Genomic DNA, 24,157 nt, shown 5'->3' with positions numbered 1-24,157 from the left:
AGCAACCGCCATTTCTCTGTGTTGGTCGGTCGTTGGTTATTTTTTGCTCTCTGGTTATTTTTTGCTCTCTCCCACCAGACATTCAACTCTCCAATCTGTCATTCTCCTCGGAGCAAAGGTGGAGGACGAGCTTCTCCGCTCTTCCCAGCTTCAGTTTCTCTCCGGAACCTTTCAGAATTCCGATCCCCTTTGCGCCCTAACAGTCAAATTACTTCGTCCGTGTAAAAAAAGAAAAGAATTTTTTTTTTTATTGTCGCCACCGCAGTGCTCCGTCAGCTTCATGGGCTTGCATGTATCGTTGATGCGGTCGGCATCGTCTTGAGGACACTTCAATTTGACCGGAGCATATACCGATTCCTCCCTCAATTGAATGCCCCTTCTGCTTCCGAGGTAAATGTTGCTCTTTCTTGGCCGTACGGGTCCCAAGCTGGGAAGTCGAGTTCGATGATCTTATCGGTATAGCGGGCTGGTTTCCGGGTTGGTTAAAGTTGGGAGCTTTGATTTGATCAGCTGGGAATTTGATTACAATGGCGGATTCTGAGGCAAGTCATGGGACGTCAGACTTGGGGAGTGATGGGAAGAAGAGGGAAGGGGGAGAGGCTGCTGGTTCTAGTGGAATTGAAGAGACATCCCCTGATTTATTGAGGAACACGCCATCTAACATTGCGAGGTTGGAGGATGTTATTGAGCACAGTAAAGGTCGTCAGAAGTATCTCGCTCAGACCGGGAGTCCATCCGATGGTAGCGATGTCCGGTGGTACTTCTGCAAGGTCCCTTTGGCCGAGAATGGTGAGTTCGATTTTGAATTTCCTGTTCTGTAGAACTGGTAGTCTAAGGAAGAAGTAGAGCAGTACTTCATTTCTTGAATTGCACGACTCTTAGTCATTAGAATGCTGGTATTAGACTGTTTCGGTATTCTGTTTTAACATCTTGAGTTCTTTTGCACGGCATGATTGTTTGAGATTGGTGTTAGGTGTACAAATGAGATTGAGTTGTTAGATTTGAGCATTTGAGGTAATCGAGGTTATTTGGCCTCGCTCCTAATCACTTCTTCTGTTCCCTTACAGAATTAGCTGCTTCTGTTCCCCGCGCTGAGGTAGTTGGGAAGAGCGAATATTTCCGATTTGGTATGAGAGATTCTCTTGCAATAGAGGCATCTTTTTTGCAGGTTGTCCTTCTGAGCTCCAAAGTCTGTTAGTTGCAGTAATTTATCTGGGGTTTCCATGTTTAGAGAGATTATGAGAAGCTCTAGCTCTCTAAATTTTCAGTTTTCTTACATTTGAATCGGGAAGAGTATGTTGCAGCACTATCCTAAGAAAACATACAATTGTTTTTCAAAAATCAGCTCCAGTGTAATTGCATTTCGAATCTTGAGTTACACCTGCGAATTGCAACTCACAGAGAGAAGAAGAGTTGCTTTCGGAATGGTGGAAAGAGTTTGCAGAATGTAGCGATGGACCAAGAGCTCGTATTTCAGCTTCCAGTAGTAAAGGATCCGCTGCTAAAGCTGATGAACCAACTGAACTCTATGCAATTGCGGAGGAGAGAGTTGGTGTTCCTGTGAAGGGAGGCCTATACGAGGTAAAATCTTTGTTTCGCTTCATTTAGTTTCTTTCTTTTTCCCTTTCTTTCCACTTCAGTCATGTCTGTTTCGTTAAGTTGTTAGGTAGCATCTACCAACCAATTTGGCTGCTGGATCTTTTATGATTCACTGTCATAATGATGTAATTAGCCCGGAATTAGTTACTTGTATCGTGACTTTACCGTTGATCACTTTGAACCGAAAATATGTCATCTAGGACTGCAATTTTAGATAGGTGGGTGTGTGCGTGCATTGGGTACCTGTTTAACCATATGGAGTTGCTTTATCGAAGCATATATCTGATCTTTGATATTACAGGTTGACTTGATAAGAAGACATTGTTTTCCTGTTTATTGGCATGGCGAAAATCGCCGCGTCTTACGAGGACACTGGTTTGCTCGCAAAGGAGGTCTTGACTGGCTTCCACTCCGTGAAGATGTTGCTGAGCAGTTAGAATTTGCATATCGATGCCAGGTCAGCCACTTTTGTTGGATTTACATGACTGTTGTTTGAAATAAAAACAATTATCATATTTTTATAATTGTTTTACATTAGAATTGCCACTCATAGTCGTGGATGTTTTTCTATTTAGGTCTGGCATAGGAGAACATTCCAACCATCGGGATTATTTGCCGCTCGAGTGGATTTACAAGGCTCTACACCAGTATGGCATGGATTTATTTCAAAGGAAAAGGTCAATATTTTCTCCTAGGTTTATTCTCTTAACATTAAACTTCCTTTTGCTGCGACCCTCTTTCGCAGGGATTACATGCACTTTTCACTGGAGAAGACAATACCTGGGAGGCATGGCTCAATGTTGACTCCTCGGGTTTTTCCAGTGTCGTTGGCTTAAGTGGAAACGGCATTAAGCTCAGACGTGGCTATTCCCCATCCCAATCACCTAAACCAACACAGGTAATAAAAGGAAGTCAAGGAGACACATATGCTCAGAATTAACTTATTTGAAAATTTTAACTTTCTAGTCATTGATTGTTCTCGATGCCATTGTATTCGATCTTATTCCCCTAAATATCTTATCCCATGCTATAAGTATCTGTAGTTGCCATAGTTAATGAATTAAGTAGGCTTGTCAGTTTTGATTTGATGGTTGTAGTGCAAAATTTCACGCAAGAAATATATCGTAGATTATGAAATTTAATGATGCTTAAACAACAATTGCATTTAATTTAGGAAGAATTACGCCAACAGAAGGAGGAGGAAATGGATGATTACTGTTCCCAGGTATATACTCCTTTTACCATTTAACTGATTGGTCAGGTTCATGATGTTTCTTTTAGGATAGTTTTCAATTTTCTGGTACTTTACAGTTAATCCCTTTTCAAAATTTTGCTTTACTTGATCTCAGGTTCCCGTCAGGCATGTAGTATTCATGGTTCACGGTATCGGTCAAAGGTTGGAAAAATCAAACTTGGTGGATGATGTGACCAATTTTCGGCATATCACGGCAAGTCTAGCTGAACGGCACTTAACTTCATACCAATGTGGTGCTCAGAGAGTTCTCTTCATCCCCTGTCAGGTAAACAATGTTGGTACATCATTTGTCTTTGATTTTATATGTTAGCTCGCTAACTGCACAAACGTACGTATGTTTTCGAAATAAGTAACATATGTATGTCATTAGCTAATAATAATTGGTATGGCAGTGGAGGAGGGGTTTGAAGCTTAGTGGTGAAGCTGCAGTTGATGAAATTACTCTCGAGGGTGTTAGAGGTTTACGAGTCATGCTCAGTGCAACAGTTCATGATGTATTGTACTACATGAGCCCCATCTATTGTCAGGATATTATAGACTCGGTAATTACTGCCTCAGACTACTTTTTCTGTTTGATATCCTCATCTCTATATCTTTGATTTTGTAAGATCCAAACTGCAGTTACTCATGAATGAGAAATTTGTTATTCCAGGTTTCCAATCAATTGAATAGGCTATATTTGAAGTTCCTGAAAAGAAACCCCGGGTACGACGGAAAGGTATATAGCAACTTGAGCTGATGGATGGGTTTCAGTTTGTTAGTCATTTGTTATTATTACTGTTGCGTAATCGCTATTTGAACAAAATATAATGGCATGTTTTGTGCATATTTATGTGCAGGTTTCAATATATGGCCATTCTTTGGGGAGTGTCCTTTCATATGATATCCTTTGTCACCAAGATAATTTGTCATCCCCTTCCCCAATGGACCGAGTATATCAGCAACCAAAAGATCACATTGATTCAGCGGTGAATAATGAAAAGGCTCTTGCATGCTCATTGACCAATTCCGAAGGTAGAAATGTCCATGAAACAGAGCCTTCTGCTGATAGCGAGGAGAGTACGGTGGTAACCCCATCAGCATCCAGGGAAGAAAAAGAACCCGCAGAGTATTCTTCCTCTGTTGAACCTTCAACTTCAGGCTTGGATGACTCTTCTGTGATCCCAAGCAATCAGGTAAATGGAGACCTCTGTGATCCCATGGACATGCTATCTCGAGAGGGGAATGGGTTGCATGAAGCCACGAGCATGAGTTATACTGTCTCAGATGTTACTTCAGGAGCAGTGGCTGCCGAGGAGTCTGAAAAACCAAGAGAAAAAGAAAAGGAAATTGATTCACTGAAGAAAGAGGTAAAGAGATTCAGATTCAGCAGGGTCTGTGCTAATATTCACCGAAAAAATACTATCTGTCATCCCGTAATGCTTAAAGTCTATTAACTTACTATTGTCCACAGATCGAGCTACTGAAAGCAAAAGTTGCTGAACTTGAATCTCCCTCTCATGGAAGAGATACAGATGCAGTATCGCATCCAGGTATTGAGTGGTACAATTTAGTCCAATTTTCCGCTTCCCCCATGTCTTCTAAACTGTTGTTTGCCACTGGAACAGGAGCTAAAGAGAATTGTATGACCAACGAAAGTGGTACCAGTAAAAGTTATACCCCTCTTATTAAGTACACAAAGCTTGAATTCAAGGTAAAGAGCAGGAACACCATGGATCTTGTGATGCACAACAATACTCTCTTAGGCTAGTATATTGCTCTTGTTACTGAGGTAGACTCTGTTTCTTCTATTTTAGGTCGACACATTTTTTGCTGTTGGGTCACCACTTGGTGTCTTCCTTGCTCTTCGCAATATCCGCATCGGGATAGGTAATGCTTCTCTTCCATTTTTTTAATTGATTTTTTAGGACACCATAACAAGGTAAAAAAGGAAGTCACACAAAAGTTATTTACCATGACTGCAGCAGCATAAATGGTTTCTTACTTGTTCATGATTTCTGTAGGGAAAGGAAGGGATTATTGGGATGAAGAGAATATAATTGAAGAGATGCCTGCTTGCCGACAAATGTTCAACATATTCCACCCATTTGATCCTGTAGCATATAGGTTTGTCTCAACCTCCTCCTCTGCACCTGTCTGAAAATACCAAACTCGCATAATTATTTGAGCCACTCAAGAGAGGTTTCCTTCTATAGATATAATACAGTCTCTCCAACATCCGTTTAAATATTTACCTCTTTTTTTTTTCCTTGGAAGAAATGAACTGTATGCAACATATTTAAAGGATCTTCCAGAGGTTGCTCTTTATTATGAGTTGTTTCATATAATTTAACATATTCCTTTTTTTATCTTCAGAGTAGAACCACTTGTTTGCAAAGAGTACATTGGCAAGCGCCCAGTCATCATTCCTTACCATAAAGGTGGAAAGAGGTTGCACATTGGATTTCAGGTGGGACAGTCGATGGATAGATCACGGGCTTCTTTTGATTCTTTCTGCAAACATTTCTCGATCATATACTTACTTTATGTGATCAAATGCAGGAGTTCACCGAAGATTTAGCTGCCCGGTCTCAGGCAATAATGGACAACTTAAGCAATTTCAGGGTAGGTTATTTGGAAACGGGAAAAACCAAGCTTTCTTCCTTAATTATTTTTTGTTCTCAGAATGTTTTCATATTCAAGACAAAAATCTATGCTTGGGAAACACATTCTGTGAATTATGGATTACGTTTTCTTCTGACAGGCTAAGGTTCTCACAGTGTGCCAATCAAAAAACAGGGAGAGTCTAGAAGGTAATGTAATAGACATGAACAGGCAGAAAATCTCCTATTCTTCTTCCCGATTCGTAGCTGCTTATACATTTACATATTTATTTTTCCCTGTGGGGTTTCGAATCGAATTTGACTCTGTTGCATTGCTGCATTACAGCAGAAGCAGCACAAGATGGCGAGGATAAATATGAGAGATCATATGGTTCGCTAATGATAGAGCGACTTACTGGTAGCGAAGATGGACGAATTGATCATGTTCTTCAAGTACGTATCTGTAAATAAACATGCAATTCCCTACAGATCATACCTATCTATGACCTGTTACCCCGTAAGCATTTCTCATTTTGAAATCTATTTCGTGTTTTTGCAGGACAAGACATTTGAGCACCCTTATATATCTGCCATTGGGTCGCACACGTGAGTACTGATCATGAACATGTCGGACAACCTGTGTCTTTTTACTTCTCTATCTTACATTTATTTTCTCCTGAGCAGGAACTACTGGAGGGACTTCGATACAGCTCTGTTTATACTGAAACACCTGTACAGAGATATACCCGAGGATCCGAGCTGCCTCTTCCTTGAACCGCCTTCTGGTGCAGTCACACACAAGAACGGGGCTGGATGGTCAGATCGGAGAGGAGACGCTGCAGAGGAAGAGCTTCCTCTGACATTTTCTGACAAGGTCCTCGTGAGGAGTTTCTCTAGTAAAGCCAAGACATTCATGAAGAGCGCCAGCTTCCGTGCCTAAGGAGCTTCTGGGGCCGAACATTATACACCCACGTATATCTACTACAGATTTCTAGGAATTTCTCGTCAAGTTTACAACAGAAAGATCGTGATACAGGTTTTGTTTAGCTGGTGCTGTTTGTTATGCAAATAACTGTGTACATGGAAGTGTAGATTGTGCAGAACAAATGGACAATTTCCGCTTTCTCGGATTGTACAGCACACTCGGAAAGAATACCAAATGTTCAATGATTGTGTCATTTGCTTGAAATGAATATGTATTGAACATGTTCCTGACCAAGGGGTGTACCCGAGCCGAGCCTAGTAGTGCTGCTCTGCTCTGAAGCTCGAGGTTGATCTTGTATCATATTTAAGGATTATCGATGCTTGGAATCAAACTTAAGACTCAATTCGCCGCAATGATCTCAGACTTATAAGCTTTTGATAAGGTCCGGCTAAGACTCGAAGCAGTGACTTGTCTGAGCTCGATGCCGATCCGATGTTACGAGTCGAGCTCGAATGGTACCCGAATCAGGCCCCAACTAGCTTGTTTTACCTGTTCCATATTTTCCATCACCATGCGCAGTCAGCACTCTTCATGGAAGTAGTCTCGCCGTCAAGTCCGTTCCTTTCGGAAGATGCCGCCGCCGTTGTCACCGTCCATATCGTTCTGCAAGTCCCTCCACACATTCCGCCTCCAGGAACAAGTCCGGTTGCTGGCCGCGGGAGGCCGCCTCGAGGAAGCTCTGTCTCTCCTGTCCGCTTCCTCCGCCGCAGATCCGGGCAGTGGGCCCCCCATTGACGTGCAAACCTACGCCGCCCTCTTCCACTCATGCGCCGGCTTCAACTCCCTCCACCACGGCATTGCGTTCCACCGTCTCCTCCTGCAAAACTCCAACGATTCCGCGAAGCTCAACCTCTCCCCGCCCAACCACCGGCTCTTCCTCACCAACCACCTGATCAATATGTACGCCAAATGCGGTGACTTGACCTATGCCCGGACCCTGTTCGACGAAATGTCGCAGCGAAACCATGTCTCCTGGACAGCCCTCATATCTGGGTATGCTCAACATGGCTGTGGGGACGATTGTTTTCTCCTCTTCTCTGCGATGCTGGGCCACTTCCGCCCTAACGAGTTCGCATTCACGAGTGTGCTCAGTTCGTGCAATGACAATAGTAATGGTAAACAATGTGGCAAGCAGGTACATGCCCTGGCCCTGAAATTCTCCATAGATGCTTCTGTTTACGTTGCCAATGCTCTCATCTCTATGTATAGCAAGGTCAGTGGCTGTGGGGCTGAGAAGGCTTGGACCGTTTTCAGGGCCATGGAATTCCGCAATCTTATCACTTGGAACTCCATGATTGCAGGGTTTCAGCTCCAGGGACTCGGAAGCTTCGCTATTCAGCTCTTCACTGAGATGCGCCGAACCCCAGTCGGGTTTGACCGCGCCACTCTTGTTAGCCTCTTCTCTTCCTTGTCTTCTGGGGCCATTGGTGAAGGAACCCGTACGGTTGGTTTCGGCCTCAAGTATTGCTGTCAGTTGCACTCTCTTGCCATTAGATCAGGTTTGATCTCGGAAATTGAAGTGATCACTGCATTAGTGAAGGCCTACTCTGACCTCCGGGGAGAGATTGCTGACTGTTACAGGCTCTTCTTGGAGACAGACTCACATTCTCAACGGGATGTAGTTTTCTGGACTGGCATTATAACAGCTTTTGCAGAACGGGAACCTGGGGAATCCCTCTTCCTATTTCGGGAGCTCCATCGGAAGGGTGATGTAGCTCCTGATAGGTATACTCTCTCGAGTGTCGTGAAAGCCTGTGGTGGTCTCATCAGTGAGAGGCATGCCTTGTCTGTACATTCCCAAGTGATAAAACATGGACTTGATAGAGATACAGTGGTCGCAAACTCGTTAATCCATGCATATGCAAGATGTAGCTCCGTGTCTCTTGCTAAGCAAGTTTTTGAGGGCATGGAAATGGAATCTCGTGATTTGGTTTCCTGGAATTCAATGCTTAAGGCCCATGCTCTTCATGGGCAAGGACAAGAGGCATTGCGGCTCTCCACAGAGATGAGCGTCCCACCTGATTCTGCCACCTTTGTTGCTCTCCTCTCAGCATGTAGTCATTCCGGCCTTGTGGAAGATGGGATTAGAATATTTGACATCATGTTGAGAGATTACAGGATCACTCCTCAGCTAGATCACTATGCATGCATGGTAGACATCCTCGGGAGAGCCGGTCGAGTTCTTGAGGCTCAGAAGTTGATAAATCAGATGCCTATGGAGCCTGATTCCGTGGTCTGGAGTGCATTTCTGGGTGCTTGCAGGAAACATGGAGTGGTACAACTAGCTGCGCTAGCTGCTGCCAACTTGAAAGAGTTGGAACCTGAACGCTCATTAGGCTATGTACAGATCTCGAACATCTATTGCTCAGGGGGAAGATTTAACGAAGCTGGTCTAGTTCGAAAGGAAATGAGATGGTCCGGAGTTAGGAAGGAACCTGGGTTAAGCTGGGTTGAGATTGGGAGTCAGATTCACGAATTTGCCTCGGGGGGGAATAGGCATCCCCAGAAAGAGTTGATACGTTCTGAGCTTGAGCAATTCATTGGGCAACTGAAGGAGTTGGGTTACGTGCCCGAAACAAGCTTGGCTCTTCATGACATTGAAGAGGAGCAGAAGGAGGAGCAATTGTACCACCACAGCGAGAAGTTGGCGTTGGTGTTTGCAATAATGAATGGAGAACGGAGATTTTGGAAGGCGATAAAGATTATGAAGAACATCAGAATCTGTGTGGACTGCCACAACTTCATGAAACTAGCATCAGGTTTGCTAGGTAAGGAAATTGTGGTACGAGATTCGAACCGGTTCCATCATTTCAATAATCGGGTTTGCTCTTGTAATGACTATTGGTAATTGAACTGAAAATTTTTAACTCGAGGATATGTGATATAATGTTCATGGAGAATGTCCGTTAGATCAATCTAATGCACCAATGGCCTGATGTACCCTTTCTAATTCAGCCCATGACCGTTGGAAAATCATCTGTCAGCAAGACAATATCGTAAAAAAGAATGGTCTCTCCGTGAAATGAGCTGAGTCGAAATATAGATCATTTTCAACACACCTTATATGTACATGGCGTATAAAAGGAGCATATGGAATGTTCAGGAAGCTGAAGATGTGCTGCTGAAACTAAGGCCGATACCTGTTGCCCAGAATCAGGCTGAAGGACTAGCTTGTAAAGTTAATCTTCAGGATAAAAATACGAGCAAAGTGAGCAACGATCATAACTTTGCTTTATTGAATGATGAGAAAGCATCTTCACTTTACATGAGTGGGTAAAATTGCGTCTCCAATGTTTACAGTTTCATCTGTATGGCTATCCATTGAAGAAAGGTGTCTACTCGATGTCTTTCACTGCATCCTGCCATCACAAAACAAATAGAGAGAATGGAATACAATAAGCATATCCAAAGGACAAAATGAGGACAAAACAATCAGTCGACTATAAATGGAATGATGGCAAGATGGATTATATGACGAGCTTTCATCTAATATGTAGATTTTTGGCTATATGCAACTGCAAAAAAAATTCCAAGCACAATTTTTTTTGTAATAGAACTAAATACCTTAGCAAGTCGTGTCACATAGGCAGCGGCTAATGCTGTGGCTAACAGTCCAAGTCCAAGGGTCAATAGGCCGTTTCCTCCTGTTAAACCGAATTCGGATTCATCTTGCTGCAAAATTTTAGATGGTCAAGCAATTAAAACCGCCCTCTCAAACACTATTAGCCAGTTGCATTCCTTTCTATTCTATCATATGGAAGTGGCCATTAAATACAAAATGATGCGGGCAGCATCCCTAATATCCAATCGTGACACCAACGTCTAGTCCATATAAATTTCCCCATGCCATTTGACGAAAAATATAAGGGGTGCATGCTTTCTGTAATGTTTGCAATCTCACATATCTAAAGTATTCATCATTCTTGGCAGAAAATCCATTCGAAGACTATCCACATAATAGTGACAACGGAGTAAGAAGAAAGAAACAACCAACTTACAATGATTGCTCGACCAAATGCACCGGCACTAACGTATGCCCATGTTCCTGGGAGCATACCTAACCAACTGCAGCAAATGTGACGATTTGGATGAGTCCCAGAACTAAAGCCCAATCTTAAGACATGGTATAGTAAGGTGACATGGCATTTATTATGGCAACACAACTTCATAACCGTGAAAAAGAAAAAATGTACAATGCATGCACATATCTTGTAGTATTTGATAAGGAAAGAAAAGGGAGAGACTCGGTACCTCCCTAATACGTAAGGAACAAACTTGACAGATGTCAGCCCGTACAAATAATTGCCGAGAGAAAATGGAAGTAGAGGGCTCAGACGAAGAAGAGTTACAACCCCGAAGCCATTCTCTCCTATTGCTTTGTCAATCGCGAGAAACTTTTTGTTGCCTTCAACTAATTTAAGAATGCGCTCCCTAGCGAAATATCTGGCAATTAGAAAGGCCACACTTGCAGCCACCTGGTATGCAAAGAGGAAAGAAAACAACAGTTTTATAAAACAAGACATTCGCCATGTTAATTACTGCCTCGTACATACTGAACAAGTAACTCACCGTTCCGCTGATGGAGACAATGATTGTGCCTATAACAGAGCCAAAAAGAAGACCAGCTGACATTGTTAAGGGAATTGCAGGAATCGCAAGGACCTAGGAGAAGATGGATCACTGTAAGTTTCTCTAAACCAAGAGTGTAAATACATACAGTTGCATTCATGAAATGTAACAAAGGTGAAACAATCTATTCAAGATCATCACATGAAAAGAGGAACATTATAGTGGGAAATCATGGAAATGAACATATAAGAGAACTCTTCTCAACATCTAGGCGCTTTACGAAAGCCTTTTACTATAGAGCATTTAGGCGAAAACAAAATTTTGAACTTTTTAGCGAAATGTATTTACGAATACAATAAGATACCAAATATTGTATAATCCATCAACACAAAAAAGCAGCTATAGAGCTTTTTAGTTTTCTCTGCACGAAATGATAGTGTCATTAGCTAAGGAAGTTGAATTTGAAAAAACGAAGAAAAAAGGAAGAGTATTGGTAGAGATGTCAGAAACGTTTTTGTTCAAGATTCACATGAAAAGGAACAGCCGCTTATTTATTCCCATCAATGACCTTCACCAGGTCCCCAAACACAGATAAAGCTTAAAAAGGAAACAGTAATTACATTTTACATCTCAAGCATCTCAGGAGGGAGTGGGAGCATATTTTTCATACTCATAAGGGTCAGCACATTGGTCATGGAATCTGTTTAGGCTTATCAAACAATATTAACAAAGCAAATTCAATGAATGGCCAAAAAGATGTAAAACGCAATTGTGAAGATCAAGCCAGAGTACAGTATCAATACTTCCAGGCCAGCATAAACAGCGACAAATAAAGCATATCCAGCGGGGCCATAACCTGCACATGGAAAGAACAGTTTAAAATCAGTAACTATGCACGAAGAAAGGACTGGAAACGACGACTTCATCTTAGCATAAAGAAACTTAAATCAAACAATAATAAATTCAGAGACCATCCATAGCTGCATAAGGAAGCCATTGATTGAGCTCGAACAGAATATGTTATGTCTAAACAGAGGTATCAAACAGGTATGCTATAATCCATCCGTTCCTACTTCATGAGCATCCGTAGCTCAACGAAACATCGGGTTACGGAGGCCATGGCTTCCCGTGCGAGGGACGAAAGCCAACTTGAGATGACAATATAGATAGCAAACTTCTTTCTTTCAGAATTAGCTTTCTATAGGACAATAATTTGCCGGGAAAAGAAAAAAGACATTATTAAGAAGCTTATCCAATCCCCTGCATCTCCAGAACATCAAATCGGAGTCGAAACATCGCCACCTTTACGACGGGATCTCCTCCGTCCTCACCTTATCTCGAAATAGCAATGCGTCCGGACCCAAAATCACAACACCAATCATAGAAAAACCATAACAAGAGCATTACTTGCATACTCAGCATACGGCCCCTCAAATTCCAACAGATTTGAGATTGAAATTAGGAGAAGAGGAGGAGGAAAGGAACCACCTTCAATGACAGTGGAGAACTGATTCAAGAAAGCATTAATCTGGTCCTTGTAGATATACCCAACAGCGCCGAGCCCACCCACGACGCCAATCAAGAGCACCCCGGCAAGAAGGGTACCCTTGACAGCGTTCTCGCCTTCCAATCCGCCAGCGTCCTCCTCGCCCTCGAGCTTACCGCTGTCATCGCCGCCGTCGCCCTTGGAGCCGAAGAACCACTTGAGGCTCTGAGGGGCGGTGGTCTTCTGGAGGGTCTGCTGCTTCCTGGACTGCTTGAGGGAGGAGCATGGCTTGAGGAAGTGGAAGCGCTTGTTGGGTCTGAAGCTGAAGAGAAATGAAGGGGAGGAGTAGCGGTAGAAGCTGTATATCAATGGGGAAGACGAAGAGGAAGAGGAAGAGGAAGGCCGGGAAGGAGGAGTCGTCAATAGCGGTGGTCTCAGCCGGAGAGCGTGCATTGTTGGGGTGAGAGGCTGAGAGAGGAAGAAGAGAGGCCTCAAGCACTCATCTGTTGTGTAACAGAGAGCGCCATGCCATCATGTCTTACTGAGTTTCTGGCCAGGGTGGAAGCTTGACTGTGTCCGATAAGGAGGGGCTTTGCTATTGTCCCCGCGCTTGTCTCTCCCAGTTCCGCGAACTCCCCTTTCCTTTAACGACACGTGTGTATCTGTCTGTCCATACACTGAGGATGTCCTCCTACCTGTGACAGCAGGAGGTCCCAGTTGTGACTGCCTCGCCCCTTCTTGATTACGGTTCAAAGTACAAACGGTGGCACGCATTCAGCCCATGCATATACCTCGGAAAGCAGTTGTGGGAAGCAGTACCCACATAATCTACCATTTATTGACGAAGGTATTATCTAACTTCTCCATTTATCTAATTTCCTAAATGAACTGAGCTGGGTTGGGCTTTGAATTACATTCTAAACTCTCCCATTAGTCCCAGTAAGTCCATCTCAACCCGACATTTTCGTGCCTCACTTAATTTTCTCAAAGTGCACCCTCATATCCGAAAGTCTTATGGCTCACGAGTAATCGGTCGAGACGGGACGGGTCACTAAGAGGTAAAGTTCTCCCGACATGGACTTTCGGCGTACATCACTTAATTTGCAGTTGGGTTTTTCATTAAATCCAAAATTCAAAATATTGAGTCAACACACTCACACTATCCCTCGAAGTCATGGGACTAGTAGGTAAGCCACTCAAACCATGCCGTTTGAATTAAAATGACCTCTCTTTGGATTAATACAATCCAAAGATTCGTTTAATTCACGATTGCCTAAAATCGGCGTATGATCGACATATTTTTAAAATACAATTAAATTTTCAAAAATGGACAACGAGATCATTACCAACCATTGGTCGAACGACGTCTTTCGACCCGCAGCAATGTACAAGGTTCGGGCCTAGTAAAAGTAAGATGTTATCATTTTATACCATCATCCTCTTCTCTCTTATTTTATTAAATATATTTACTTATTAAATAATGATCCTAACGTAGCACCATAGAAGTTTCACGTTTACATACACGAGGAGTACCCAAATTTTGTTTGCTTTTATAAATAGATATTCTCTGCCTTAGAAAAAAACTTAATTTCTTTTAATTCTTTTTTGGTGAAAAAAGTTCTATAATTTTTCATTTTCATATTAATCCTTCTTTGGTTATATCCTTTAGTTGATGGAATGATAAGTAGATCAAATTAGAGTTGTAATCTAACTTGATAAATTAACTTTTTTTTTTTCAGGAATTAAACGCACTTTTCCGCTGACCTATAAGAGAAGTTGAAATTTACCCCCTGACCTTCAAATTTTTACTGAGTACCCCCAAGCTTGCTAGAAAATAAGTAAGGTGTCCCCTCAATCAAATTCTGACCAAAATTTCAACCAAGAGAGTAAAGAAAGTGCATTGTTTTCGGATTAAAATTGTTTGTGAATGTTTAATACGTCTTCCTTATGTTCAAGATTAAATTTGGAGAGTCCATATGGTGAGGGATCATCATCAATTCCGAAGATCCGTAAGACCATAAAATTTGAAGTTACTTGGTAACGTAGCCTATTAATCTGAACATAAACACTGAGGGGTAACCTTGCTTATTAATCTAAAAAATAATTATATATATTCTTGGTTTCGATCCAATCCCAAAAAAAAAAATTAAAATTTTCATTCTAAATATACTAGATAATTACTCAAACTGCCCATTTTGACCCGGGGGCCGTTTGTAGTGTATAAATATGCACACATCAATTATCTTTTGATGTCATTTATGAAGGTGACGTGAAATCTAAGAATATATGTTAATTTTAAGTGATATGGTGTAATATGTATTAAAAAAAAAAAGAAGAAGAGCATATTCTCTCTCTTTCTCTCTCTCTCTCTCTCTTCACTTCACAGTTGAGTCGATCAAACCCATCGCTCTCATCCTTTTTCTCGACAAATCCGTTACCGGTACTATACAATCCTCTCCCCCATTATCACCGAAGATCCCGACCCCATCCTCTTCTCCCTTCCTCTCGCACCACCCCTGAATTCTTTCCTATCATCATACATTTCCCAACGAGAAGTCGACTTGCCTCTTCAGAAGTCAAACCCCGATCCTTCTTCACCCGTAGAGGGACGCCGCCCGAGCTCGATTCAGCTCCAAAGCTGCTTCCTTTCCGGTGCGAATGATGGATCTCTGTTCTCTCAACGTCAAGAACGCCGGCGGCACCCCTTGCCTCCTCAGGAATCACTACCGCGAGGCTCCGGTGGTCGGGTTGCGGTTCTTCGAGATCAGTGTTCTCGGGAGGCGTTGCAGGCCTTCTCCAGCCGCCCATGGTGGTGTGGGTCACCGTCGGTCCCTCCTCGTCCGGGCTCTCGCGAAGAAGAACCCCTCCAATTCCCCCTCTCCCGGTACGTGAATTGCCGCAACACATCCTTCGCAGTAGTTTAATTGGCTGCTGCTCGCAGAAACCTCTTCGTGGGTGATTCGATTGCGACATTCCCCCATGCCCTTTGGGAATTTATCCCCCGACGTGATCGTAAAGTTTGACCGACCCTTTTCATTTTCCTAGCTCCTGTTTGGTCGTCGAGAAATAGCTAAGTCGACGACAGAGGTAGCTTGCATGATGAATTAATTATCAGGAGTCGCTTGTCAGGATTAATGTGGTGATGATAATACAGCCGTTATTAGTGTTAAAAAACGCCTGTGGTTCCAATGACCACCTGTGTCAGTTTATTTGTCTCATCCAGCAGATGTTTGGGCTTAATTCACTTGCTTCTCTGCAACTTTTGGCTTGAGGGTTATTGTTGAGTTGGACGGAGCTGAGTTTTTTATTTTTATATTTTGGTGAACTGAGCGACCTGCTGGGGCAGAATGCTGTATAATGTATAAACTAGCTTTTGAAAGGAGTGGTTTTTGTCATTTCTGAAAACTGCAAGTAGGTCATTGAATCGAAGAGAACTTGCGACTTTGTGCAGAGAATGGTGATCGGTCAACTCCAGAAGGTGATGGTTTGAGAGGGAGTAATTCTGCTGACAGCAACAAACCGAACGACCCTGCTGCCCAGAAGTCTCATCTGAACCTCGACTGGAGAGAGTTCCGGGCGAATCTATTTCGAAGGGAGCAGGTGACATTACTTGTTCCCTTGGCTTGAAAATTGATAGCATGCCATTTGTGTGAGTACTTAAATTTATTGTTCAATGCGAGTGCGAACGACTGGGTGGTGTTTAAAGTCTCTCTGAGCTGTTTTCTTCGTACCTCTTCCTCTGTTAGCTAATCAATGCACTGGGAGACTATGAGATACCTTAAAATGAAAGTTCAGTTTGTTGATGTTAGATACATTTGTAAACCTGTTCATTAACCATTTTGACTAAATGAGATGCCTTTTGACAGTCTTAAATTACTTTAAGCTTTAGGCAGACGAGTACTGTGTGTAAAAAGATTTCAACATGTATCTCCACGATGCTTGTCATTTTGATAGCTATGTAGTTAACTCTAAGAGATTATTCACTGACAGACAGAGAAGGTAGAAGCTGATGCCCATAGCCAAGAAGGAGCCAATCATGAGCCCAAACCTCTTGGCGCCAAATGGGCCCACCCTATTCCAGTGCCTGAGACAGGCTGTGTTCTCGTTGCCACTGAGAAGCTTGATGGTGTTCTCACCTTTGAGAGGACTGTTGTTCTTCTCCTCAGAGCCGGGACTCGACACCCACAAGAAGGCCCATTTGGAGTGGTCATCAACCGCCCGCTTCACAAGAAGATCAAGGACATGAATCCAACTAATCACGACCTTGCCACCTATTTTGCTAACTGTTCTCTGTACTTTGGTGGGCCTCTAGAGGCGAGCATGTTCTTGCTGAAGAATAATGGGGAGAAGTCGAAATCGAAGCGTCCTGGGTTTGAGGAGGTGATCCCTGGGCTAAGTTTTGGTGCGAGGAACAGCTTGGACGAGGCTGCTGCAATGGTGAGGAAGGGACTACTGAAGCCTCAGGACTTCAGATTCTTCATGGGCTATGCAGGATGGCAGTTTGATCAGCTGAGGGAAGAGATAGAATCCAATTACTGGTACGTTGCTGCATGCAGCTCAGACCTCATCTGCGGTGGCTCGTCGAACTCTTCATCAGGTCTGTGGGAGGAGATCTTGCAGCTAATGGGCGGACCTTACTCCGAACTGAGCCGAAAGCCAAAGCAAGACATGTAGATATAACCTCATTCCGATGGTTAAAATAAAGAGAACAATTTTATATCCAATCTCGAGCTTGAGATCGACCTATTGTGGAATCCTTGTGAAGCCAAATGTACAGTAGTATCTCAATCTGAGTATAGTTTAGGTCCTGCTGTTATTCCCTTCTCCATTTCTACTTAGAGCCTGTAAGTTGCTGAACTCCACACTTATTATTTATCTTCCATTTCATAGAAATGTCTGCTCCAATTTTTTTTTTTTTTTTTAGTACTCCATAGTAGTTTGTCTTCCTTAAGCAAAACACTCTGTTCCTACGTATAGCAGCCATCGAAGACAGACCCCCTGCTGAGAGCTACAATCAACTTGTTTCCTTCCTTATAATTGGTTATTAAAGAAGATAAAGATATGAGCAAAACACCCTCTTCCATTATATGCACACAAATTTCCATCAATGTACAGAGTAAACTCGTATAACATATTAGAGCCTAAAATATTCTTCCCACCTTAGGAACAAGCTTTGTATGTTGCCCAACATCGTACTATACCCCCGTTATATATAAAAGCACCTATACTCGGGTTTGCAGTACTTTCTGCAACAATCGACCAGTTTATCATTGGGCTTGTTATATGCAGCATTTTCTTCGGCAGGTGGGAGAAAGCTGTAGTCCTAGGAGTACCCTTTTCCTTTTTTCACACGGATTAAAAGAAAGACTCCCCTGTACAATAGCAGAACTATGACTGTTCGTTTCTAATGATAACCGTTGATTTTACTTGTCCTGTTCTTGTCGAGACGAGCGTTGCGAACAGCTTGCTGGATCTGTCTCTCGTGTTCTTTCAACATGTCCTCCATGTTCCCTCCCGGAGGCACGAGTGGGCCTGAGTAATGGATCCTATTCTTCTTCGGGATGTAACCCTGAACAGCATTTTTTGAGAGAAGCAATTTGAGTTCGAAGCCGATAGGAAGAAATGAATATAGTTGGCTAGGAATAGTTATTTACCGAAGCTGATGAATCTTTGCTAGAACTGCTTTCATCCTTATGAGAACCGTTTAAGAGGTCTACTGTGGGCTGGGGCTTGAACGATGTTTGGGTTTTAAGCTCTGCATTGCGCCTTGCAGAGCTAACCTTATTTGTCCATGTAGAAGAATCGGCTGCACTGGGGTGGATCATGGAGCTAGAATGGGTGAAACCGTCTGGTCTCACTCCCCTTGGAGGTTCGATTGGGAAACCAGACCCACTATCCTCCTGATCGTGGTACTTGTGGCTCACGGTTTTTGAGTTCGACTGTCCCTGCAATAATAATAGCATCGCGCATGCTCAAATGAATAAAGACGGAAGTAAGGAATTTCAGAAATGCGTGTGTTCACGTCTTCTCAATATACCTGCAAAGTGATCTCCCCGTGAGCATTAAATTCCGGCGTCGGAACTGCCTTGGTGTCTCTTAAACCCCTCCTGACCGATTCAGGTCCCCGTCCTTTGACCGACTCTGCTTTTCTTCTACAATTTCAGATCACACACTTTCCAAGTTAAACTTTTCAAAAATCCCATGCTTATTGAAAAACAAGCTACTGTAAACTCCAGCAGTATCTTTTCAAGATACTGCCAGTAGTTTGCATATGAAAGAATGCAATATACAGGAGCTGTATTTACCGTTTTGCTTCCTCGTCGCGTATCTTGGCATCGAATTCTTTGCTTGGAGGAAACTTCGGTAAACTTGATGGATCACAGGCAAAGGGTTTGGTTGTGAAGAACTAAAAAGAAACAGTTAAATAATTAGAGATGGATGTAGTATTCTGATGAGATGCATATACTCAAGTGCATACGCATATATAGACATACAAACATAAGTACATTCATGATAGAAAGGACTTCGTGTAGAGTTCTTACATCGCTTCCAAGTGCAGAAGCAGCGGAACCTCGGTCCTTTGGTTCCAAGGAAAGCAGCCTCTCGATCAGAGACAAAGCTGTAGAAGGTACATCTTTGAACTTATCAGCAACGTGACGTTTATACTGGACTTGAGGTTTGAAGCTAGTTGTACGAGGCAATCTCGTTTTCCGCCAGTAATCTTCAGAAGGCGAGCCGCAAAGCTTCAAAATCTTGTGCAGCTGCTCCACCTGAGGATGCATGTATTCAGACTGATTAATTAGCAGTCAAGTTTCAGGTAGAAGTAATTAGTTGGTTGTGTTTCATTTTAATACGAGTTTTTTAGCATTTGTGCAAGTTCTTCGCCGGTCTTGTAAGTTGTAACAGATAGTTTCAATGATCTCCTGAAAATCAAATTCAGTCTAATAGACATGCAACGTGCTAGTCTGTTAATTAATATAGAAGGACCAACCTCGGTTCTTCCGGGCAGAATGGGTTCCCCAGCAAATAGTTCGGCAAGAATGCAGCCTGCGCTCCATAAATCAACACCAACTCCATACTTTGTAGCACCGAGCAGAAGCTCAGGTGCCCTGTACCATAAGGTGACGACCCGACTGGTCAGTGGCTGCTGTTGATAAAAGTTGGCAAGACCCCAGTCACCGATCTTGAGAACTCCATCCCCACTTATGAGAAGATTAGAACCCTTGATGTCTCTATGCAAAATTCCTTGGCTATGACAGTGTTCGAGCCCCCTGAACAATTGTTGCATATAACACTTGATCTGCAATCCCAAACATGGGTACAAATTTGCATCAGATTATTCACCAAGGCTAAGCACTTTTATCATCATGCACATGGAACCCTTCTCGGAAGTCAGATCAGAAGAAACCAATTCATGTGGAAAAATAGTAAAGTTGCAAAAACTACTATTTCCCGTTTGTGGAAAGCATCAAACGAAATTAAAATATTTTGAAATTGAGATTGATGATGCATTTACCGGCAGACGCCAAGAGGGTATCAGTTATACTTGAAGATACCGCCATTACTAAATTTGTAACTTCCAACTCTATCAAGTACTATGATGGGATCATAAGTTCTCGATCATTACCACTACCAACAATATATCTGCATGATGTATAACAACGATAAAATTCTGTAGAAGCAATGAGTAAATGAGATGATACCTGCGACTCACTCAACTTGATGCCAGGCCTTGCTAAAATGCCAGCAAGATCGTGGTCCATGTACTCGAAGATCAGGTACAAGCTGCCTGAGATCCTTGAAGTGACTAGACCCTCAAGCTGTATGATGTTTGGGTGATCTAGTTTGCGTAGAATGTGAATTTCCCTCGCCATGAATCGGACACTTTCTGGGTCCATAGTACTAAACCTAACTTTTTTCATGGCAACGATTTTGCCTGTTTCGAGGTCGTGAGCTTTGTAGACACAACTATAAGTTCCTCGCCCAATCTGCACATGAGAGGTACACCAAAATCATTTTTCCTAAAGGGTTACATTTATGTTTACCTTGAACTTGTTTCTTAAACAACATAAGCAGACAATCATCTAGATTTCGTCAGAAGAAAAACTGTTCGCAAGAAGGGCGATAATCAACTTCCCATGATTCATAGCAAAACCAATCTTGGTACAAGCAAACAATGAGAGATTGGATACCGACTCTATCAATCTTGACAAAGGATGCAAACAATGAAGGGACATATATAGCTTCCACGAATACGTGTATATGTATACATATAAGCTGCAAGACAAACTAACCACTTTCAACTTCTTAAACGACTCGGCGCGTCGAGGAACCAGTCCTTGGATGGCCTCCGCAGCCACGGAAGTGAGCCAAGTGGGCCAGCCAGCGGCTATCTCCTCTCCCTCGATGCTATTGGGCAAGCTCGCAATCCTAGACATCTGAAGATGTTGCTGCCCTCCATTCTGTCCCGTGTCCACCACTATCGGCCCTCTCTGATGGTGAACACTCCCAGGCCTCTCAGCAGCGGCATCGCCCTTCTTCCCTCTGCTACTGTTGTGGGACGAAGGGTTGTGGACTGACCCGGCATTGGCCTGTGAGGCCACCTTCTGCAGACGCCGACACGACCCATCTTGGCCGCCTCTTCCGAGCTCCAATTCAATCTCCTCCCTCTTCGACGGGGCGACCAATTGAACAGAGGATTTGCTCGGATCAGCCTCCTTGACGGTCGTATCTTCTTCGATCTTCTCATCGACTACGGCCTCTTTGGAACATAAGCAGCCCATGATCTCACCTCAAGTCCTCGAAAGCTCCAAGTATTCGTGGGGTAATCGGTCGCAGGCAGGTTCTCATTAATCATAGATTGGGTTTTATTTCTGCTTTCTTTCTGGGAACCTCAGAATTTCGTCAAAAAATTTCAATCAGTTCCCGCAATCAGCAGACCGTGTCCTCGCAAAATCCGAATGCGGGCACTCCTGATTTCAGCTAAAGAATCGTTTCAGCTCGGCATCCGAAATCGATAAACAACCCGAGTCTTCCCCTGAATCAGAGAATATTTGCTCTTGGCAGGAAAAGCCAAATCCTTTAACCTATGGAACAGTACAGCAATGAAAACCCAGACCAGAAATCCCAATCAATGAACAAAAACCTTCGTAAGGATAATCGGAAAAGAATGTTCCGTTCTTCTGATACAGGAATTTCCGGCCGGAGTTTCACACGTTTCCGGCTAATCCCAGAAAGGAAAAAAAAAACAAAAAACACTCAAAGGATTTGTCAAAAAAAGAAAATGAAGGTGGTCACTTTCTGTTCTTTGTAGAGTGTGAGAGAAAAGAAAGGACAGACATTAAAAATCCAAAACAAGAGTAGTAAGAAAACTGATAATGGGGTGTTGAGGGCCAATCTCTGTTGCAGAGTCTAGAGAGAGAGAGGAGAGAGAAACGGGAAGAGAGCCTTAAAACGCGAGGGGCCGAAGGTGTTGGGGGAGAGGACAGGGTGGCGGGCGGGTCTGCTCTCTCTTCTTCTCTATCCTATTGGTTCTAACAGATTCCAGAATCTGTTCTTCCTCTGTTTCCCTCTCTCTCTCTCTCTCTCTCTCTCCACTGTCTCTGTCTGTGTCGTTGTGGGTAGAGAGAGAAAACAGAGAGGGAGTTGAGTTGAGAGCTCGGGGCCTCCATGGCTGCAATTTCTTTACATACAAAAATGTTTTTTTTTTTTTTTGGGTGTTGGGGTTCTCTCATTCTTCTTTCTCCTCTCCCGGCAGCAGTCGACAGGGAAGTGGAAGGGCGGCAACGTGCGCGGCAGTTCGCGCGGGGGAGGAAGACGTATATCGGTCTCGCCACGTGGCATCACGTCAAGCTCCCTAATTTTCAAATAGAAAATCTCGAGCTTTCTTTCTTTCTTTTTTGCCCCTTTAGGAAAAACAAAATTTGTGAAATGTAAAGTATATATTTCAAATTGAAAAAAAAAAAAGATGAAAAAGATAATGAAAGTGTCTTGTTTTGTCAAGTACAGAAAAACAAACAATCTAAGATAATTATTTTAGGAAACTAAATTAGTTATCAGGATACTTATAAGTTATATGTATTCTATGAGAGATAATCATTTCCTCTTTGATATTATAACTAAAATTATGACCTACAATGCAAATTGTTAATTTCATTTCGATTAATATATGGCAGCACTTGAAGATATAATCAGAGATAATTATATTAGGAAATAAAAAATCAATAGAGGAAACAATTACTTGGTATAATTATCTTGAGAAAATAATTCATTCTGTTTTGATAATCACCATAATTAAGTCTTATTGTAAAAATTGTCAATTTCAATTTGATGCGGTGTATAAATATAAACTACTATTACATGGAAAACCATAAAAGGTTAAATAATTATATCTATTCACATGTTTATTCGATATAGTATATACTACATATCCAAGAAACTATATAATGAAATAATTCATATTAAGAAATCTGATATTTATTGTATCATTAGAATATGGAGGAACGTTTGGAGATAAGTATAAAATCAAATTAAATATTATTGTTTCTCAATATGAAAATAAATGAAAACTGATACAAAAGGTAATTGTCAAAAACATAAATAAAATTAAAATCTAACTTGTCCACGAAAAAAATAATTTAAATTTTTTTAAAAAAATTCCTGAACTCTAAAGAAAAAGTATCATCATCTTACAAAGGAAAATTGGTGATAACTATGCAGTAAATTTCTTAGTGAAAAATAAAAATAAATTGTTTTGCAAATCTATAAAGTCTAACAAATAAAATAATGGAAAACATCTAAAGCACTCACCAATTAAGTATCGTACTGTTAAATATAAATAAGAAAAAGTATAGCATAATTATGAATCTTTGAATGAAATTTAAAAGGTAAAGAGAATCACAATGAAAAAATTTCGATAGATACAAATTTAAATGCACTACAGGATAATAAGAAAGCTTCAGAAAAAATTTGCCTCTTCATATTGCAAAAATGAAAATAAAAGGGAGATTATATAAATATAACCGACGGGGAAGCCTCCAAATACAGTAAAATGAAACATTTAATATTGAAAATACTATAAGAACATGGACATAATCCAAATGAGAATATATGCACTATGTATTCCTTAAATAAAATAATACACTAGATAAACTAATTAAGAAAACGACTAAGATACATCACCCAATATGGATTGGTTCAATATATATATTGATGTAGAGATATCTATTGACATTTCTCTAGTTTTAGAATATCTTGAATATCTTGATATATATCATTAATGCTTATGAGTATTTATAAATATTTGTATCCCCTTAAATAAAATAATATATTAGATAGACTAAGATAACGAATAAGATATATTAACCAACATGGGATGGTTAAATATATATATATATTGATATTATATAAAAGTATATTGTGATACTATGTTAAGAATATATTAGGTAATATATTACATATAGAGATATACATCGACATTCTTTAGATTATCTCGAATATCTCGATATATATTGTAATTAGTGCTTATAAGTATTTGCAAACATTGACATGCCTTTTTGAATCATGTGGACTGTCCAATATTTTTAATTGTAATAAAATTATATTACCTGAACATTTATACCTTATTTAAATTATTTCGAATATTAGCTAGTTTACATAATTAAAAAGGTTTACATATTTAG

The 24,157-nt window shown here is 41.6% G+C and overlaps 5 protein-coding genes across 7 annotated transcripts; 3 read left to right on the top strand and 2 right to left on the bottom strand.

Annotated features, from left to right (window-relative positions):
• On the top strand, nucleotides 1–6,642 carry LOC116203967 (phospholipase SGR2). Of its 3 annotated transcripts, none has more exons than XM_031535964.1 (21): nucleotides 1–390; nucleotides 511–789; nucleotides 1,068–1,168; nucleotides 1,402–1,581; nucleotides 1,901–2,056; nucleotides 2,175–2,246; nucleotides 2,345–2,497; nucleotides 2,774–2,824; nucleotides 2,949–3,119; nucleotides 3,247–3,396; nucleotides 3,507–3,572; nucleotides 3,694–4,203; nucleotides 4,308–4,547; nucleotides 4,651–4,723; nucleotides 4,858–4,960; nucleotides 5,210–5,303; nucleotides 5,396–5,458; nucleotides 5,598–5,646; nucleotides 5,783–5,889; nucleotides 5,996–6,042; nucleotides 6,121–6,642. In XM_031535964.1, the coding sequence occupies exons 2-21, from the start codon at nucleotides 528–530 to the stop codon at nucleotides 6,374–6,376; spliced, it is 2,904 nt and encodes a 967-aa protein (XP_031391824.1). In that variant the 5' UTR covers nucleotides 1–390; nucleotides 511–527; the 3' UTR covers nucleotides 6,377–6,642. The 3 variants fall into 3 exon arrangements, with proteins under 3 accessions (XP_031391824.1, XP_031391825.1, XP_031391826.1); XM_031535966.1 differs by having other exon boundaries at nucleotides 5–789; nucleotides 4,308–4,386; nucleotides 4,462–4,547; XM_031535965.1 differs by having other exon boundaries at nucleotides 1–789; nucleotides 5,786–5,889.
• A 142-nt stretch (nucleotides 6,643–6,784) lies between these two features.
• Nucleotides 6,785–9,370, top strand: LOC116203968 (pentatricopeptide repeat-containing protein At1g71420). Its single transcript, XM_031535967.1, has one exon. It carries the CDS (start codon nucleotides 6,993–6,995, stop codon nucleotides 9,267–9,269), a length of 2,277 nt encoding a protein of 758 aa, XP_031391827.1. The 5' UTR covers nucleotides 6,785–6,992; the 3' UTR covers nucleotides 9,270–9,370.
• Nucleotides 9,371–9,619: 249 nt separating this feature from the next.
• On the bottom strand, nucleotides 9,620–13,024 carry LOC116203971 (TVP38/TMEM64 family membrane protein slr0305). Its single transcript, XM_031535970.1, has 7 exons — nucleotides 12,479–13,024; nucleotides 11,794–11,846; nucleotides 10,991–11,083; nucleotides 10,673–10,896; nucleotides 10,420–10,486; nucleotides 9,986–10,093; nucleotides 9,620–9,780 (listed from the first exon to the last, which is right to left on the bottom strand). The coding sequence occupies exons 1-7, from the start codon at nucleotides 12,927–12,929 to the stop codon at nucleotides 9,757–9,759; spliced, it is 1,020 nt and encodes a 339-aa protein (XP_031391830.1). The 5' UTR covers nucleotides 12,930–13,024; the 3' UTR covers nucleotides 9,620–9,756.
• A 1,829-nt stretch (nucleotides 13,025–14,853) lies between these two features.
• Nucleotides 14,854–17,369, top strand: LOC116203970. Its single transcript, XM_031535969.1, has 3 exons — nucleotides 14,854–15,360; nucleotides 15,928–16,076; nucleotides 16,467–17,369. The coding sequence occupies exons 1-3, from the start codon at nucleotides 15,135–15,137 to the stop codon at nucleotides 17,148–17,150; spliced, it is 1,059 nt and encodes a 352-aa protein (XP_031391829.1). The 5' UTR covers nucleotides 14,854–15,134; the 3' UTR covers nucleotides 17,151–17,369.
• A 169-nt stretch (nucleotides 17,370–17,538) lies between these two features.
• LOC116203969 (probable serine/threonine-protein kinase At1g09600) lies at nucleotides 17,539–22,255 on the bottom strand. Its single transcript, XM_031535968.1, has 8 exons — nucleotides 20,771–22,255; nucleotides 20,180–20,464; nucleotides 19,468–19,776; nucleotides 19,019–19,246; nucleotides 18,782–18,882; nucleotides 18,514–18,628; nucleotides 18,131–18,421; nucleotides 17,539–18,045 (listed from the first exon to the last, which is right to left on the bottom strand). The coding sequence occupies exons 1-8, from the start codon at nucleotides 21,257–21,259 to the stop codon at nucleotides 17,881–17,883; spliced, it is 1,983 nt and encodes a 660-aa protein (XP_031391828.1). The 5' UTR covers nucleotides 21,260–22,255; the 3' UTR covers nucleotides 17,539–17,880.
• Nucleotides 22,256–24,157: the final 1,902 nt, after the last annotated feature.

This window comes from Punica granatum, chromosome 4 (assembly GCF_007655135.1).
Source record: "Punica granatum isolate Tunisia-2019 chromosome 4, ASM765513v2, whole genome shotgun sequence".
Classification (NCBI taxonomy): domain Eukaryota; kingdom Viridiplantae; phylum Streptophyta; class Magnoliopsida; order Myrtales; family Lythraceae; genus Punica; species Punica granatum.
The sequence above is the reverse complement of the archived record's forward strand: the minus strand, read 5'-3'. Positions and strand labels throughout refer to the sequence as shown.